The following is a 20,415-nucleotide window of genomic DNA, read 5'->3' on the forward strand; positions in this document are numbered from 1 at the left end:
TGTCGACTCTGAGATTCAGGGCACATACTGACCTTCAGCAGTAGTGAGAGATTCTTTCTTGGAGAGGTATAAAAAGATTTTCCTTTGGTGGGGCACTGCCTGCCTAACATGTTTGTAAACACAATATAGTTTCATTATGGAGATTACCTATGACTTTTTATGGCCACTTGAGCACGTAGATCAATTTCTTCATGTTAGCCTAGTGACCTCTATCCATCTTTTTGATGATTGCAAGACATCAAAGTAAATGCTATTTTTATAACCCAGAGATATCCTGTTGGAGTCAAAGAATTTCGTTAAAACCTGTTCAACCTAGTCTGTTTTGAAAGAATGCAGAGTCACAGAATTACAAAGATCTCTAAGCCCTATCTGTGCCTGAAAAAGAATACCCTTACATCAATAATGGCTATAATTTATATGGTGATTTATAAACATTACCTCATTTGATCCTTACAATAACCCTGAAAGGTAGGTGCTATTATTACCCTCAATTTTGTAGGTGAGAAAATCAAGGCAGAGGTCTTGGCAGGGTTACCTAACCAGTAAGAATCTGAGGCTAGATTTGAACTCAGGTCTTCCTGCCTCTAGGTCCAGCACTCTATCCACTGCACCACCTTGCTCCCTAACCCAACAAATAATCATCTAAGCTCTACTTGAAAATCTCTCCTGAGGAGGAACCCACTAATCTATTCTACTGAGAGAACTCATTCTCAGCATAGAAAATTCTCATTGTTAGGACACCTTCCATGACACTGACTAGAAATTCACCTCCCTGCAGATTCTACTCAGTGCTCCGTGCTCCCACTTCTGCCCTCTAAGGCCAAACAGAACCACTCTTTCACTCAATAGTCCATTAAGTATTTGAAAGTTAAGAAGTTCCTTAAACAAAATTGTGTTCTCAAAAACCACCTTAATTCCCAGTTTCTCACTTCTCATCCTCCTTTCTCTTCTGAAACCCCTGCCTTCACTTGACAGCAGCGGTAAAAACAAACAAACAAAAAAAAACAAAAGAAAACACCCAACATCCCTGTGGCCTTCAGTTTCTTGTCTAGGATTTCATGATCCTTATCTATATTTTCTGCTTTTATCATTAGTCTCCAGCACCTAGGTATTGTAGTAGATAGAGACTCATCTTCCTGAGTTCAAATATGGTCTCGGACAATTACTGGCAAGTTACTCAGACTCTGGGCAAGTTACTTATCCCTGCTTGCCTCAGTTTCCTCATTTGAAAAATGATCTGGAAAAGGAGATGGCCAAACAGTCTGGTATCTCAGCCTAATGGGGTCATGAAGAGTCAGACATGACTGAAAGAACTAACAACAGCGACAACAGCAAAGTAGGCAGTGGTATCCTGTCTAACAAGTTGGGGGAGCTTCTTCATCATACCCTGGATACATACCCAAAGAGTAAAAGCAACAGTAACAGTTATGTAGCAATTTACATCTATTAACTCATTGGATCCTCATGACTAAAATAAATCAGGCCAGACTCACCTTATTTCCTCCCTGGACATGTTACTTGACTTAAAGGACTGTCATATGAAAGGTTGATTGGATGTGATAAGTGCCCAAAGGGTAGACCTAGGAATAATGTGTGGAAGTTGCAAAGGCAGATTCTGATTTAATCCAGAGGTAAATTTCCTAGCAATAAGAGTTTTGCCAAAGTAGAGTGGTTTGCTTTAGCCTTCGGAGGGAATGAGTGCCCTATTATTGGAAATCCTTCAAAAGAGACTAGACAACAAATCCAGCTTCAAGGAGTAGTTAAACTGAGTGACCTGTGACTATACTTGAATCCTTGATTCTCGGAGCCAATCTTGCCAAGTCAGCATAGCATTGTGCACTAACGAAGGCTGAGATCCTGTACCACTCTGAACCAAGGAAACCAAATACAATTCAGTATTTTTACTAAAAATACATGGTTACAAATTGCTATGCAATTCCCATGTATGCTAAGTGACAAAGTAGTCTAGTTAAGACATTCAGGGTAAGCCTTCTAGCTCTCTCTGTACCCAGAATAAAGGGCTAGAAACATAAAATCAGATTTTTCTCCATCTGATATTTTGTACCCATTTTATCTTGATCTTGGAACATAATTAGATAGAAACCCAGTGCTTACTTGTACCCAGTTAGTCTCAGTGTATTTATGCAAAGGGGTGAAAGCAATGATACCTCAAAAATGCATGAAACAGAGATGTTATAAAAATAATTTTTGTGCCTCATTTGCTGTGGTCATCAGGCACTGATCATATAAGATAACTCCTTCCAACAGCATGGACCCTAACATACACAGGAAGGCCAGCTGTACAGGTTCTTAGGTCTGCTTTTCTAAAAGGAAATCAACTTTTGTCAACAATCTACTTTAATCAAGCACATATATCATTCACTTAGCTCAGGGGAAAAAGTCAACACCCTGAGATTCAGAGAAAATACAAACAGAGAAATAAAGACCAACGGACAGAGCTTCCAACTGTCTGACCATACATACATAGTTACCAGAGAGAGAAGCACCAACATTGGGGTTTTCAAAGCCAGGGGGCTCCTTAGTGGCTTCCCAGAATCTCATCTGGCCAAATAAACACTTCCAAGCAGTAAGTCCCAAAGCAAAACCTCACTTCAGAGTATTTATACACTTTTCAGAGCTGGAGGGCACAACCCTCTGACCCAGTGCCTCAACAGAAATTAACAAAAGGTATTGATGCCTATTAATGGGTGGGGAAGATCTTTAACTCTTCCCCTACCCTCCATTAGCCTTGTATTAACATTACACTCTTTACTGACTATGAGTTTGCCATCTAAAACTATATTTACAGAGATGTTACAAGGATACCCGCACAAATGAGTGAGCATTGAGCAAATTCATATGTGGTTTATCTTTGAAAGCCTAAGGACCCAAAGGGCTTCCTGATTAAATAATTGAGACTAAAGGTTATTGTTATATGGATATTTGAAGAAACATATGCTGAGCTCCTTGGGAATTCAAAACACTGATGAAGCCTTTCATAATATGTTCTTCAGTACTGTGATAAAAATTATTGTAATATAGATGTAACCAAGAACTGCATACTCAATCCTGATCTCTTCAGGAAAGAGGACTGGGCCTGGAGTCAGGAAGAACTGAGTTCCAGTCCAGCGTCAGCCACTTCCTGTCTATGTGACTCTTGGCCACTGTTTGTCTCAGTTTCATCATCTGTAAAATGAGGTTAATAAGAGTACCTACCTCCCAAGGTTGTTGTGAGGATCAAATGAGATAAACTGTAAAGTCCTTGATACTGTTCTTGGTGCATAGTATGCACTACGTAAATGTTAGCTCTAATAGTATTTGAGTTTACTTCTTCATTTTATGCCATATTGCTTGTAATCAGAGATTTTTGACTGGTAGGGGAAAAACCCTATCAGGGAACAGTTCTCCCTGCAGTCACTTGTAATACTAATAAAAGTGTCTCTGACCAAGTTTAAACAGAGTGAAGTATGTTTCTTCCATAACATAATACGTAAGAAGTTACTCATATCTATGTTTCCAATATTCAATGACATAAAAATGCATTACTCAAGAGCATGTCATTAATGATAGCCATTCAACTAAACTGTCCTACTGAACTTTATGGCAAGTCCAAGAGAGTAGGGTTCTCATTCAATAGAAGGTGATTATGAAAAATGTTAAAGATGTGGTGGCATGATGCAAATGGGGAGTGCAGAGGGCCTAGTTTGGATCAATCTATCAGTAAATATTTATTATGTCTACTCTGTGCCAGGTACTGTGCTGAGGATACAAAAAGAAACAAATAGCAGGCCCTTTCCTCAAGGAGATTCCATTCTAATAGAGTAAACCAGGAATAAAGAAAATTATATTTGGCCTCTGTGTGACTTTAGACAGGTCTCTTCACTTCTCTGGGTCTCTGTCTCATTATCTCTAAAAAGAGATCAGACGAAATGATCTTTGGGTAGTACAAGGCTGAAGGTGTATTTGTTCTTTATTCTTTTTTCCTCTAAGTCCCTGTATAATTTGAGAGGGTCTTATATACTTCAGAGGGAAGATCATCCAATGTACCACACACAATTGAATGAATGAATGCGGTTGATAGTGATGGTGGTCACCAAAAAGTTGATCTTTGGTACAATACTGCAGGGATGTAGACCTTTCGTTCCACCGCCTGAGATCTCCTTTAAAGACTAACAAGATAAGAAAATGCCAATAGTGGTTCATGGATGTGAATATTTCCACTGTGAAACAACATCTGTTTGGATTTTAAAAAAACAAAACATTTTATGCTCCCATGAATGATTCCTTACCAAGCATCATTTCACTCATTAAATGGGGGTGAGATACAGTCCATGTAGACAGGCATAAGGGCAGTGCATCTTGTGGGACCATTAACTGAACTTGCTAATTAACGGTGCTACAACTTCTCTTTATAAGCATGGTAACTCCTACTCCATAATACTGCCCCCCACACACACACACTCTTAGGCCCTCCCCACACCTAATATCCCCTTGGTTCTGATTTGTCATTCAATCATCATAGCCTTACTTTGCATTCATATATCCCTATGTCATGTCAGAATGCTTTATCACTACAATACCTCACCCTGTGGAGTGAGTTAGCATTCTAACTTTTCTTCCCCTTTTACAAGGAAAACTGAGACAATGGATAGTTCAAGGATCTGTATAACTCTTAAGTATTGGTAGTAAATGAGACATTGGAAATTGAGGATGCTGGAGTCTGGTCTTCTTTGTAGTGCCAGGAAGTTGGTGCATTTTCAGGGCTGCTTTGGCTGGAAATAATATTCAGCTTCTAGTGGTAGGTTAGCATATTTGAGGCATGCTTGGTCATTTATCAAAGTTTCTCAAGGCTGCAGAAAGGTAGACACACTAATACACTGTTGGTGGTGCAATAAATTGGGCAATATAATCTGGGGGAAAAGAATTTAAACTATATTAGAAAAGTGATTCAACTGTGACATTGACCAAAGAAATTATATAAGAAAAGTGATTAAACTTTGACCCAGAAGATCCTACTGTTGGCCTCAGGGAGGTCAAATACAGAAAGAAAGTCTATACATGTCAAAGATTCAAGGCAGCATGCTTTTTGGTTGTAAAGATCCAGAAATAAAGTGAGTGTTCAACTGAGAAATGACCAAATGTATTGTGAATATGGTAGAATGTTATTGTCCTACAAAAAATAATATAGGCAAGGAAATTGGAGAAAATAGGAAGACTTTTATGAACTGATGCAGAGTAAAATCAGTTATTAGAATGACATTCTACATAAGGACTACAATAATATAAATTTTTATTATTGCTGTTGTTTGCCCTCCATTTTCTCAAAAAAGGATCAACAACATCACAAGGGTGATGTCTTGACTTCCCCATGAATTGGACATAAGTGGAGCAGAGCTGTGCAAAGTCACCGCCTTCACTCTCTCCTTCAGTCATCAAAGTCCAGTGGCAAGACAAAGGTCAAGATGACTAGCTATGGCATAGAATGCAGTGGGAGACCTTGGCCTTGCTAAGTTAAGGTCACCCAGGTCTTATTCTGTCTGAGGCCACAACCATTCACTGATTGAGGGCTGGGTAAGAGTTGAGACAAAAGATAAATGAAAGGAAGGAATCAAATGAAGCCAAGTCCCCTATAAGCCTCCAGGGGATACAGACAGCTAGATTTGGAGTCAGGAAGACTCCAAGAGTTTAAATCTTGACTTAGACATTTCCTTACCTGTGTGATCCTGGCAAAATTATTTAACTTCTCTCAGCCTTAGTTTCCTCATCTGTAAAATGGGGACAAAAAGAGAACTTTCTTCACAGGTTGTTTGAGGATCAAAGAGAGAGAGAGAGAGAGAGAGAGAGAGAGTGTTTGTGTGTGTGTGTGTGTGTGTATGTGTGTGTAGAGGGAGAGAGAGAGAGTGTGTGTGTGTGTGTGTGTGTGTCTGTGTGTCTGTGTCTGTGTGTGTGTGTAGAGGGAGAGAGAGAAAGAAAGAGAGCACATTGTGCAAAACTTCAAGGGCCATAGAAATAACTATTATCCTTACTAATTAACACTTTTATTTCCTCAGTCCTGAATTCAGTGGAAGTCCTTTACAGGTGACAAATGAATGTTTATGGATATACAGCGAATGTTCATTGATAAAACTCCAATTCCACTGAATTGTGCAAACCTGTTAAAGTATCTACTTGGAGCCAAGCACCAAACTGATGGTGAAATAGCAGTATTTTATACTTGCTCCTATTCTTTCTCTCCCAACAGCTCTTGGACTGCTTTGTCATCCCAGTAGTGATACTCCTGTCCTGGTTCTTCCTGCTGATTCGATACAAGGCTGTGCACTTTGTTGGCATTGTGGTCTGCATTCTGGGAATGGGCTGCATGGCAGGAGCTGATGTGCTTATGGGAAGACAGCAAGGCGCAGGTGAGTCCAAAGAAGTTTCTTACATTGATTTTCTGGACACAACTTATACGAGGAGCCACAAAATTTATTTTTTCAGTATTTGAAAGTGTCCAATTTCCTCAGTATGTACACTTAGACAGATGGCGACCCCCTCCCACCTTGACAGTCTTTATGAGTTACTACAGCCAAAAATTCATCATCTGGTGGCAAATCTTCTGATGATGAATCTTTTTAAACTTAGCTAGACTAGATATTCAGAAGTCAGGCGTAAAGCCAGGCACCTCATATATTCTAGGCCAGGACTGAGCGAACTGTGGCCCCTCAAGTCATATCTGGCTTGTCCCCTGTTTTTTTATGACTTGTGTATAGGGAGCAGGCCAGATTTGTCAACCTTTATTATAGGCCTTTTTTCTTTGATAGGATCTTCCAGAGTTTATCTAATGTTGGCCATTAGCCTTCCAGTCATTCCCATGCTACCATGAAGTATCAGAGTAGGACTTTAGTAAAAGAAAAAGTTTAAGGTTATCAGCAAATGGACCTTGAAAATTTCCTCTTTTCAGTGGAAAAAATAGCTGGAGTTTGGTACAGTTGTTGACTTCAGGGATCATTCAGTCTGGGTCTTCAAGGACAGAGATGCAGAATTCTGTCCAAGTATGTAGTGACTATGGTCATGAACTTAGGATCTTCCCTTCAAAATCCTCTACTTGCATGTTTGGGCACCTATCTTTTAAGCTTTTCAGTAATGTTGAAGAGAAGAGAAAGTGAGGACTTTTAAATTTGAAGTAAGAATCAATTATCGGTCACCAGTTAGAGAGTCCTGGTCCACAGCATGATCTCAAAAGTAAAACCTTTATTAATGGAGGGCCATTTCTATAAAGATTTCTTTTAAAAAATACTATATCGTAGTATTACAAATAGGTCTGGTAGGAATATTAAAAAAAGACCTACTTTGTTCAAGCATGAGAAACAAGTTAAGAATAGGAGGTAAGCCTTTCTTTAAGTTTAGTAGTTTATAGGGAATCAGTCTGGGACTATCCTTTCTCCTGGGCAGCTAGATGGTACAGTGGATAGAGCACCAGTGCAGGAGTCAGAAGGATCTGAGTTCAAATCTCACCTCAGACACTTCACACTCACTAGCTGTGTGACCTTGGGCAAGTCACTTAACCCCAAGTGCCTCATCCTGGGTCATCTCCAGTCATCCTGATGAATATCTGGTCACTGGATTCAGATGGCTCTGGAGGAGAAGTGAGGCTGGTGACCTGCACAGCCCTCCCTCACTCAAAACAAAGTCAAGTGCAAGTCATGTCATCATTTTCTCTGATGGCATGGTCTTCTTCAGCAATGACAGACGAACACAGATCCTTTCTCCTACATGAATGATTAAGTATCAAAGTGAGAATGGATCTTTCTGTAGGAACAGAAATCTCATGAAATAAATACCATGGATAAAGGTTGTGTATTCTGCTGGCAAAGTTACACCTATAGAATGAATCCTTTCAAGTAGAGGGTGACTACTGTGTGTTTTGGACAGGATTATCATGCTTTCTCTTCCTTCCCTATCTATAGTTAATTAAGGGACTATAATAGGCTACTTTGGTATGCATGTAGACACAGTCAGTGTGTTTTCAATCTTATTAGTCTGGTCACCCTTGTACAATCTGTTTGAACAACTCAGACAATATTGTCTTTGCCTGAAATATTGACATTGTTGTCTATAGTCACTATTTGGTTACACAATTATCATGGGATTTTTGAATCATAGATTGAGAGCTGAAAGAGACCTGAGAGATCATCTAGTTCTTAACATGAGTCTATTGATAGATTTCAGAGACTTTATGAAAAAAATCCCATCTTATTTTCACTGACCTCTAGCTGAAATTTTTATAAACATCATTCTGAGAAAGAGTCCACAGGTTTCATCAGAGCATGCATGACATAGGTTTCATACAGAGATGCATGTCACAAAAAGAGCTTAGGTACCCTTGATCTAACCCAACTGTCTCATTTTGCAGAAGAGGAAACTGAGACCCACAGAGATCAAGTGACTCATTCAAGGTCATATAGCTAGTAAGTTGCAAAGTCAGAATCTGAACCAAGAATTTTCTACTGTTTCTTCTTTCACTCCAGTCTCTGATGGTCAGGTTCTTGCTGGTCAGCAACTTCTTGCCAAGGCCATCTCCCCTACACATACTTTTGATTCAATCTCTTCTCATCTTTAATGGTAGCTTTCTCCTACTATCTTACCCCAGTTCTCTCTTATTCATCCCTTTCTACTGTACCATGCTTACTCCATGCCCTCAAGCATCTGCTTCGTTCTCTTTGTGATTGTGGGTCCTGTCCCAGCCACTGACCTGGCTGCCCAGGATCTTAGGAAGGAGAGAGTAGGATAAGATCTCTGAGGCTAGATGAAACTACCCTCAGGATAAAGAGTGAGGGGTCAATCTGCATAGCCAAATTAAAATGTTTATTAATAATAACTGTAATTTATATAGTGCTGTAAGATTTGCAAAGTTCTTTACAGATATCATCTCCATGCCAGAAGGTTAAACTTAACTTGAATTTGTTTCATTTAGTCACCTCCCCTAATGGCATACACTGTTTGCTATTCCTCCATCTCTATACACCCAGCAATTCTTTGTACCTCTCTGGCTTGGGTAAATGAAGCATTAGCTGAGGTGCTCTGTTTTAAAAAGGAAAAAACACAATCCATTCAGGGGCCATTTATAATAATCCTATTTGGAAACAATACAGACATGAGTAAACACATCCCACATCCCCAAGTGAGACTTCAGCTGTCTGTTGATGGCAGAGACTACAATTGGTTTTATGACACATAAGAGATGGGTTTTAGAAGAATGAGACATCATCATTATGTTTTACCTTCTGTGATACTGAAATGATGCCATACCCAGTTGGCATTATTACAGGACATACCAAGTCTAGGATCCCAAGAGTTCATTTTACTCTAGAGTCTTGGTTGGCCACAGCTTTCATTTTTCATGAAGGTGTTCAAGAATGAAGGATGAACAACCTCGTCATTCAGCAGGTTGAACCATCCCCAGATCAAAACAGTTAAATGCTGCTTGTGAGATGGCAGCAGACAACATTTGATTTCAGCCTAGCCTAAGGAGTTTATCACTCTTTCTCCTTCCCTCAGCCAATCGTAATTATAATCATAAAGCTCAAATTCCAGACTGATCAGGTGCTTTTTGGATAGCTCCTTGAAGGATAACATTCCACCTCAGGTAGACATTTGAGATGGTATGAGTCATGTATTCTAAAACTGATAATCCAAACTTCATTAAAATAATCCAAAATGGATCACTACCCCAGGTTAGAGAGCTTTTCAAGGAAAAGAATGAACTTAACAATCTGTTTTATGCTGTTAAATCCATATTGCCCCACTTTAGAGGTGTTGGGAGTTGTCTCTGGCAACTTGCTAAGGTAGTGATCTGCCTGAGATGCCTCAGCTCCAGAAAAGACTTTAATTCCACTTCTTTGGAATGTCTCTATATTCAATAAAATTCAAACCAATCAACATTTATTAAATATCTACTAGGTGCAAGACATTATCTGCATGGAGTTCCTCTTGGAGTGATTTTTTGCCCAAATAAGAGCTTTTGATGCCATCAGGTACTACCCATTCTAGAGAAAATTCCCAGAGCATAGAAGATGACTTTGTGCTAAAAACATTACTTTTGATTGCTGACCTGGTGAGTTTAACCTTGTTCTGAGAAAGAAGTTGAAGACCCCCCTCAGGCCATAGGGCTATAGATATAGGTATATGGGGGCTAGAAGGGAGCTCAGAAACCCTAATCTAATGACCTCATTTTACACAGAGGAAACTAAAGCTAAATGAAGTCCAAGTGATGTGCCCAAGGTATCATTTGCAGTGGAGATCATGAGAAGCTTTCAAACCCACATCCTCTGATTCCAGACTCATTGCTCTTTCCATTGAACCAGCATCTAAATCCACTTTGGAGGGGGTCTTGCCTTGGAGGTTCAAATCAGAACAAAGAAAAACTTGTAACTACTTACCCTGCAAAGGAAGATTTTAAGTCTAGATATCTCCAGATCTCTTCTAACTCACTTAGAAAGAGTTGTTTTTTGCTGCTGTCATATTTTAAAAATGGGTGTTACTAGTATGTGTGTTTATCTCTGCACCTGGGTTCTGTGTGAAGTGTCTCTTGCCAACAGTAGAGCCCAGAATCTCTATTTATTAGTGTTTGGGGAAGAGACATTCATTAAAAGAAGCTGCCTCACATCTTTTAAACATTTAGAGTTTGTAAAATGACCTTAGCAAGACTCCCCCCAAAATAGAGTCTTGCTACTCTTCTGCATCTCTAAAATAAAAGGAAAACATGTGAGACTACCAGAAAATAACAAAGCTAAGAGGAAACTCAATCAACTGTTTATTAAGCATTTACTATGTTCCAGACACTATGCAGAGGACACTCAGGATACAAAGAAAGGACCTCCCCCCAAATTCCTGCTCTCAAAGAGTTTATATTCTAATGAGGGAGGCAACAGGTGCATAAGCAGGTAAATGGAAGATACCTATGGAAAGTAAACTTGGAGGGGAAGACTGTGAAAGGTCTCCTGCAGAAGAGATATTTGAGCTGTCTTGAAAAAAAGCCAAAGAATCTAAGAAAAGAAAATGAGAAGGCAATGACTTCAGGTAAAAAGGCACAACTGGAATGCATTGTGCAAGGACTAGCAAGTACACCAGTATGGCTGAATTGTGGAGTAGATAGAGGGCAGGAAAATGTAAGAAAACTGGAAAGCAAGAAGAGGGCAGATTGTGAAGGGCATTAGGTGCCAGACAATGAGTCTGTGTTTGCACTAGGATCAAGGAGGACGCTGAATTTTGTTTTAGGTATGTTGAGTTTTTGTTCCAGTTTGGGACATCCAGCTTGAAATACTCAGAAGGAAGTTGATGTGGGGGTTTTGTTCAAGAGAGACGTTTATGACTAGATATATACATCTGGGAGTCATTTGCATAGAAATGATAATGGAACCCATGGAGTTAGTGAAATTAACAAGTGAAATAAAATAGAGGAAAAAAAAAGAAGAGGGCAGAACTTTGAAGGACGTCCACAATTAGAGAGTATGACATGAGCTTAGCAAAGGAGAATGAGAAAGAGCACTCAGAAAGGTAGGAAAAGAGAACCAAGAGATAGCAAAATCACACACACACACACACACACACACACTCGCAGGACAGAAAGAAAAAGAGAGAAGAGAGAGAGAGAGGAGAGAGAGAGGAGAGAGAGAGAGAGAGAGAGAGAGAGAGAGAGAGAGAGAGAGAGAAGAGAGAAGAGAGAAGAAAAGATATAAGGGTAGGTAATCAATAGTATCAATGCTACTGAAGGATGAAAATTGAGAAAAAGCCATTACATCTGGTGATTAAAACATCATTAGTAACTTTGGATGGTGGTAGCTAGGTGGTGAAGTGGATAGAGTGCTGGCCTGGAGTCAGAAAGACTCATCTCCCTACATTCAAATCTAGCCTCAGACATTTATTAGCTGTGTGACTCTGGGCAAGGCATTTAACCCTGTTTGCCTCTTTTCCCTCCTCGATAAAATGAACTGGAGAAGCAAATGGCAAACCACTCCATTATCTTTGCCAAGAAAACCACAAAAGGGGTCACAAAGAGTCAAACATGACTAAAACTAGTGAAAATAAAAAACTTTGGATGGATCAGTGTCAGTTGATGGTGATATTTAGGAACCAGATTGAAGAGTTTAGAAGACTGTGAAAGGACAGGATGTAAAAGAACTTAGTAAAGATGGTTTTTCAAGGGGTTTAAGCAAGAGAGATGGGATTATAGATACCAGAGAAGAATCAAATAATGGTTTTTTTTTTTTGGTTTGGTGGCTTTGTTTGTTTGTTTTCTTTTTAGGGCAACAGAAACATGAGCATGTTTGTAGGCAGGAGCCAGTAGATAAAGACTGAAGATCCGAGAGCGACTGGAAATGATAGTGGAGAAAAGAAAAAAGAATAGGAATAGATAGAAAAAAATAGGAATTTGGCAACAAATTTTGATCAAAATAGTTTGATATTACAAAAAGTATTTACTATTTTTCAACATAGTCTTTTTTGCCAAAATATATTTCTCTCATTTTATTTTCCAATTATTCAAGATTTTAATTATCCATTGTTTGAGTGTTCACTAGGTGTATCCATTTTACCCCTCTTCCTTTAAGTTAAAATTAATTCAACTGATCACCATATGGGTTCTGGTCATGAGCTAAGGCATTAGATCTGATGATTATAAATATCTGATTGATAAATCATGAGTGCAAAATGCCCAATTTTCCAAAATTTGTTGACGAATCCAAAAGTTTCCCAGAGGTACTATCAGAAAACACTGTCCCACAGGGGTCAACTTGATGAGAACATTTTGCTTAAGTTTCACCAATAGAAGGTGTCCCAGCATATTGAAGGCTCAACCAAGCTACTGTCCACTGGAGGAAGCCTTTTCTGATCCTCCTTAGTTCTCTCTTTTTCCTCAGGTTTTTTTTTTTAAATTTATATGTACTCCAAGCACATTGAAAAAAATGTAAAATCTTTGGGGGCTGAAAATACTTTTTTTCCCCGTTTTGATCATATATCCCCAGTCCAGTGCCTTTCCCATAGTAAATGCTTTTTTAAAAGTATTTGTTGAATTGAATTGGACTCATCCTCACCCTCACTCAATCTCATGCTCTTTGACCTCTTGGAATATGATTGAGAGGAAAAATTTGTCCCTCAAAAAATACTGCATCACTTTTCTGAAATTTCCCCAAACTTGTCAAAGAAGATAGTATCTGAATTAATTGGCATCTAAATCTCAAAAACTTATAAAGGTATGACTGATAGTCATGATAAAAATATATATAGATCAGAGAACTAGGGAGAAGCAGGGAAAACAAATTTAGTTCTGAACTTTTAGCCAGAAAGGGACCTTAAAGGGCACCCAATTCAACTCTCTCATTTAAGAGCTTGTGTCCTTCACCCCCACTGCATAATAATAGCTAACATTTTTGTCCCACTTTAGGGATTGTAAAACACTGTATATTCATTATTTCATTCAATTTTCATCCCAACCCTGTGAGTTAAGTAATTCCATCCTCGATATCCCCATTTTATCTATAAGGAAACTGAGACAGAGTACCTTTGCCCAGAAGCACAAGCTTATTAAATGAAAGACCAGGGTCTTAAACTCTCGTCTTATGACTTCTTATCCAGAACTATTTCCACCATACTATGCTGTTTCTCCTGATAGTTTGTCATGTACATTACAGGAATATCATTGATTTCCAAAGAATTTGAATTTAATAAAATGCGCAACAAAAAACTACTTTTGAAAACAATTTAATTTTTGGTGAGCCAGAAGACATTCCAGGATCTTACAAGGACATGAGATCATTATGATGAATTTCAATTATCTTTGTATTAATAAAGTGCTGATCACTAGAGTTTTCAGTTAATAGACTTGCTAGACAACAGAGAATTCACAGAGCCTTTTTCAAACTTGGGCATTAAAATAAATGAAAGGTCAGTGAAATCATATGATCTGTTTTTAGAATTTTTCAAAGAAAGATGGGAACCCTCATCCCATAAAAAATAAGCAAAGATGATAATTTAATTTTTCTGTAAGATATAGTTAAATTTTTGAATTTTCCAAATGTCATTATTTTATAACTAAAGGCAAAAAAGTAGTTGACTGGTGTAAGTGATATTTCATCAGACATCCTAAGGCATGGACATTACAGCATTGTCTCTTCTTAACAACTGTTTGTATGTATGTTCTTAAAAGCATGACCTTCTGGACCCCCCAGAGAGTAGAGCTAGAATCCCTGGAATTCTATACCAAATATGGCCTTCAAAATGACCCTCGAGGCTTATTTCCGTAATGTTGCCATTGCCCAGGACAGGTATGGAGTTCTTTCAGAACTGTCTGCCAAACCCATTTATACTCTATGCAAGAATATCAAACAGATGGAGAAAGGCCACAGGAGTGGAAAGGCTACCTGCCTGCTGAGAATTCTGCCTATGGCCTGCTGCTCTGATTGTATGCTGTGTCTTTCTCCTGGAATTTCTATTTATATAACTGCCAGATCTCCCTCGGGATAACCATCCGCCTACCTGGAGCACTACCTCTTGTTTGCTGGCAGACCCCTGCTGCCATCTGTATCACCAAACTGCTGGGAATTCCAACCATTCTCCAGATAACAGAGAATATTTCTGAGTCCACCCTCCTACCTATCTTAGCTTCCTTCCTCTACTTGCTGCTGAGACCTGCCCCAATTTCCTGTCTCAACTCAGCAAGATTGTCTAGTTTCCAGGTCCCAGACAGCTCCTGTCTAGCCAATGCTGCCAATCACTAAACCCCAATACTGACAAAAATGGTTTTTAGCTATTTTCAAAAACCATATCCAATCTCAAAGGGCTAAGGTTTACCACCGCTGCTGATGATCAAGAGACTGGGATGCAACGTCTGAAGGCAATTCCAAAAAAAAAAAATTTCCAGAGATGTATTGCCCTCAAAATTGTTATACAGTATAGTTTCCAAAAGTCTAGTTTGAGGAAGTCAGCATATAATATGATGTATAATCCTGGTCTGTTTGTTTAAAAAATAAAAAAAAAATTATCTCCAAGTGTTCCTCACAAAATAGAGACAGCAGGTATATTGGGAAGCATATATAATCAATGAGTGCTTACTAAGCACTTTCTGTATATGGCAGGCATTTGACTAGGGTCTGGAAATACAAAGACAAAAATGGCGCAGTCCCTGCCCTCCAGGAGTTTATATTCTATTGGAGGGAACAACCTATAAACATGGAAGGGCATACAAAATACAGGGTGTTCCAGAAGTCTTACGGCTGTTTTCGATGTAAAACTAGGTTCATCTGATTGGGTCAGCCAGCTGCTGCAGGCAGGAAGCCAGGAGCCAGGAGGGAATGCATACTTACAGGGGCAAAGAAGCCCAGAGTCCAATGGTGTGGAGCAATTAAGGGCAGTTGCTTTCTTCCTGGCTAAGAGCCATGGGAAGAGAAAGTTGTGTTGAGGGACAGCAAGGGTTATCTCTCCCCACCTGGGCTGGCTGGCTAGACTCAGTGCTTACTGGTCCCAGCCACTGTTCTCCTCTAAAGCTATTCTCAGTCTTTGAAGGGCAGAGCAGAAAAGCCCAGATTCCAGGCTGACTCTTGTTTCTTCAAAGTCTACCTGGCCTCAGGATGGAGGTGATCAGATTTCTCACCCTGGGGTACAGTTTCCTCCTTCTTCCAGTGTCTCTTTCCGAGCCCTTCCCTAAGAGCCAGTTTCAGCCACCTTCAAACATAGCCTTTAGGGATTCTCTGGTCCAAGACATCTACTGCAGTGCATTCTAGGATGAGCGTGCCTCCCACCATAATTTGGGTGGGGAGCTACTAGCAGCTGAGAGGGTCAAAGGGTCCCATGGTTGGTGGAGATGAGCATTAAAGGAAGTATGGACTCTAAAAAGCAGATCAGAAGAGGGTGCATATTCCCAGGCATGAAGATTGACCTATGCAAAGGCATGAAGATGGGAGATGTAATATTTAATGTGAGGAAGAACAAGGAAGTTTTGTTGGCTAGACCACAGTTTCCTAGCGGGTGGCTTTGTTTCTTAATATTGCCCAGTGGACATAAAAAGGAGCACAGCTTTCCTCCTTCTCACCCTACACCAATTACATTTGAGCATGTACTTGTGTACTTTTCAGATCCTAATTTATATTGTATTAATAATAATAATTGGCATTTATGTGCCATTTTAAAGTTCATAGTGCTTTACAAATATTATCTCATTTTATCCTTGTAACAACTGTAAAGCAGGTATTCTTGTGCCTATTCTATAGATGGGGAAACTGAGACCAAGAGAGGTTAAATTATTTTCCCAGAGTCACACAACAAGTAAGTGTCTAAGGCAACATTTTAACTCAGGTCTTCCTAACTTCAGGTCCTGCACTGTATCTACTATGCTATCTAGCTGCCTCTGTGGAAAAAAAGATAATGTTTGAAGGTTTTCAAAGCATTTTATATATGATATCTCATTTGTTCCTCACCACAACTCTGAAAAATAGGTGCTATTATTTATTATCCACATTTTACAGAAGAGGAAACTGAGGGGCAGAGAGGTTAAATGACTCAATGACTTGTCCCGGGTCACACAGCTAGTATCTAAGTTGAGACTCGCCTGGCCACCTAGTTGTTTCCTCCACGGACCAGGACTTATTATCTTTGTTCCTCTCTCCTAGTGCAATAGGTTGTATGCAAAAGGTACTTAATAAGTATGGATGGAAGGAAGGAAGGAAGGAAGGAAGGAAGGAAGGAAGGAAGGAAGGAAGGAAGGAAGGAAGGAAGGAAGTGAGAAGAGAAAAGAAGAGAAGAAAGGAGAGAGGAAGAAAGGGAAAAAGGAAAAGAAAGAAAAGGAAGGGAAAGAGAGGGGAGGGGAGAAACAAAGGAAAGGAAGGAGGAAGCAAGCAAGCAAGGAAGTCCTGAAAAATCAGTGACGCATAACCGCACTCCCTCTTATGATCTGCTTTTTAGAATCTGCAGCTTCCTTTAAAGCTCATCTCAGCTGGCCATTTTTTCATACCTGTCCACCTTTATAGACAGACCTTTCAGCCCATACCTCATTCAAAGCTGTACGTCCATTTAGTAGGGGCACGTAGATGGCACGGTGGGAAAAGTACTGGACCTGGAGGACTCCTCTTCCTGGGTTCAAATCTGACCTCAGACATTTATTAGCTGTATGATCTTGGGCAAGTCACTTAACCCTGTTTGCTTGGTTCCTTATCTGTAAAATGAGCTGAAGAAGGAAATAGCAAAACACTCCAGTATCTTTGCAAAAAAAAAAAAAATGCCAAACAGGATTCACAAAGAGACAGACACAGTTGAAACTACTGAATAACAACAACATCCGTTTTTGCATATAGGCATATATATCTGGGACCTATACTCAAGGGGACAAGATCAGAAATTCTTCCCTGGCTAAGCCAGGATGTAGTCATGGAAGCACATTTTCCTTCTCTTCCCTCATCCGTTGCACATCCTGCTACACTCAGCAGGAAAGTGGAACTAATTATGGCTAATGTTTATGCGAGAAATTTGTTGAAATATTAGATTCAAACAAAAAATATATAAGATTTATAACATTCTTTTTCCGTAATGGAAAACATCAGTCTTTTAGTAAATTATATTTATTTTTCCTATTATGCTAATACTTATGTTAAATGAAAGGGCAAGGACTTAGGAATTTCAGCCTGTCGTTTCTTTGGTTCTCATTTCTTTAGAAAGCACCCATTTCTGCCCACTGTTAAATTCCTAAGAGATTCTTGTATTCATGGAATCATGAAACCCAGAGATACCAAACTCAAATAGAACCAGGGACTACTAATCCATATATAAGGATCCCTGGGGGCCACATGTTGACTAGCTTCAAAATGTAATACTATCTATGTTTTATTATATTTTTATTTGTTTTGTTAAATACTTCCCAATTCCATTTTAATCTGGGTTGGGCTGCTCTTGAGTGTTGTGGGCTTCATGTACCCTCAGATAAATTTTTGGCACCTTTAAACTAGCCTAACCCTCTCCTTTTGCTTATGAGGAAACTGAGGCACAAATCAGTTAAACTATTCACCCAAGTTCATGTGGAATTAAATAGCAGAACAGATCATCTGACCTTAAACCCAGCAGTCTTTCCATTATTCATGTGACTATAATATTTTCTGAGGTGAATACAAGAATCTCTTAGTTCACTGTGGCAGAGTAGGGTTCCCTTTATGGATAATCTCACATGGTGCTATATGTTTTTGGTTTCCAGGAGAAAATAAGCTGATAGGAGACCTGTTGGTCCTAGGAGGAGCCACACTCTATGGCATCTCAAACGTGTGGGAAGAATACATCATCAGAACCCTGAGCCGGGTCGAATTTCTAGGAATGATTGGACTCTTTGGTGCCTTCTTCAGTGGAATTCAGCTGTGAGTAGAAAGAAAAAGTGTTTTTATAGAGTATAAATCACTGATCAATTCTCTAGCTTTTCTATCTCCATCCCTTGCTTCTTATATTTAATGGATTTAGTCACTTTTCATGAAAATCAGCAATAATTGTTATGTCCCTACCACCCATACCTCTTTTAATGTCTGAAAACTAGTAGTCAGCACTTTCATAAAAGGCAGAGCATCAGAACCAGAAGGGACCTCAGAGGTCGTCCAGTTGGCTACCACCTGATGCAAGAATTCTCATGACAACATCCTGACAAGTGGCCTTTCAATTTCTACTTAAACTCCTCCAGTAAAGGGAACCCACTACCTCATTGGGCAGGCATTCCATATTGTTACAGCACTAATTGTAAGGAAAGTCTTCCTTTTAATCTAAAATTTTAATTCCTTTGTATTTAACTTACAATAGACTTGAGTCAAATTTTCTAGGAGACATGTAGAAGTGCATCAGATTTTCCGGACCAGTAGGGTGGTATTTAGTGCATTGTAAGAAATAAATGGAAATGACATGATCTGATGTACTTGACAAGGTGACAAGACCTCACCTATACTGAACAATGTAACTCTTGAGGCATAAGAATTCTCCTCTTAGCACATGTCATCAAGAATCTAATCCACTACCTAGAGAGTTTTTTTCAATTCAACAAGCATTTATTGAGTATCTACTATATGTCAGAGTTTGGTATAATTTTAGTTCAAATTAAATAGCTACCTATTGTTTAAAATTAAACAGCCACCCATGTATATGTTCTTTCAGAGCAGTGATTTACCATGATGGGAATATACACCAATTATTTTTCTCTTTCAAAAATTATCCGTTTTTCTTTGGCCCTCTTCTGTCTCTACACTCTCTTGGTGACCTCAGCAGTTTATGGGTTTAATCTTTATCTCTACGCTTATGATCTCCAGAATGACACATCCAGACTGTTTCTTTACTGAACTCATCCTGCATCGCCAACTGCCTATTGGTCATTTCCAATTGGATATTCCATTGGCATTTCGAACTCAGAATGTCCAAGACAGAACTCATTACCTTTCCCCCAAAACCCACTCCACTCTAGAACTTCCCTGTTACTACCAAGAGCACCACCATCTGTCTAGTCCTCAGGTTTACAAGAACAGTGTCTTTCCCACCTCCTCCATTCTTAATTCACTCCATATGTCTAATCACTTACCAAATCCTATCACTTCTACTTCCACAATATCGTTCATGTCCATCCCTCTTTCTCCAGTTCATACAGCTACCACCTTTGTTCAAGTCCTTATTGACATCTGCTGGACTGCTGAAATAACCTTCAGATTGCCTCAGGTCTCTCTCCAATTCATCTTCCAAATATCTATCAACATGATTTTCCTGAAGTACAGGTCTGACCATCGCTCTCCTATTCAATAAACTTCAGTAACTTCCTATTACTTCAAGTAGTAAATATGATTTCCTCAGCTTGGCATTTGAAGCCCAACCTGGTACCAATCTACTTCTCCAGCCTTATTCCACATTAGTCTTCTTCATGTACGCAATGCTTCAACCTCACTTGATTCTGCATTTTCCCTTACAGTCTCCTTTCCCCATGCCTTCCCACAAGTGCTTTCTCCCAGCCTGTAACTCAGCCCCACCTCTTAGAATTCCTAGTTTCCTTTAAGGATAAATTTAAATATCACCCTCTCCCTAGAACCTTTACTGATCTCCTCAGCTGGTAAAGCTTTCCATCACTCCTCTCCCTGCATAAAATATCTTGTATCAATTCTAAATTCAAATCTAAAAAATACTCTCACTTGATCCTACTATCCCTTCTATCTCTTGTGCTATATTTCTCTTGATGGACTGTCAGCTAAACTTTTTGAGAAAAACATCTATAGTAGGTAATCTCTTCTCCCTTATAAATCATCTAATTTGGCTTTTAATGTCATCTTTCAACTTTGGTATTTATGCATATGGAAACCTGTATAACTAAGAATTTGGGATGGGACAGGGAAGGCAAAAATATGGCCCCCTACCCTTTAACAACTTCCATTCTAAAGGAGGAGA

At 39.3% G+C, this 20,415-nt stretch overlaps 1 protein-coding gene across 2 annotated transcripts in view; it reads left to right on the plus strand.

Annotated features, from left to right (window-relative positions):
* Positions 1-20,415, plus strand: part of SLC35F1 (solute carrier family 35 member F1) — a 570,025-nt gene that overhangs the window by 476,600 nt on the left and 73,010 nt on the right. For both annotated transcript variants that reach the window (XM_072643146.1, XM_072643145.1), the window contains exons 4-5: positions 6,242-6,401; positions 18,212-18,368. In XM_072643146.1, coding sequence (XP_072499247.1) covers positions 6,242-6,401; positions 18,212-18,368 — 317 coding nt within the window. The remainder of the gene's footprint in view (positions 1-6,241; positions 6,402-18,211; positions 18,369-20,415) is intronic.

This window comes from Notamacropus eugenii, chromosome 2 (assembly GCF_028372415.1).
Source record: "Notamacropus eugenii isolate mMacEug1 chromosome 2, mMacEug1.pri_v2, whole genome shotgun sequence".
In the NCBI taxonomy this organism is placed as follows: Eukaryota; Metazoa; Chordata; class Mammalia; order Diprotodontia; family Macropodidae; genus Notamacropus; species Notamacropus eugenii.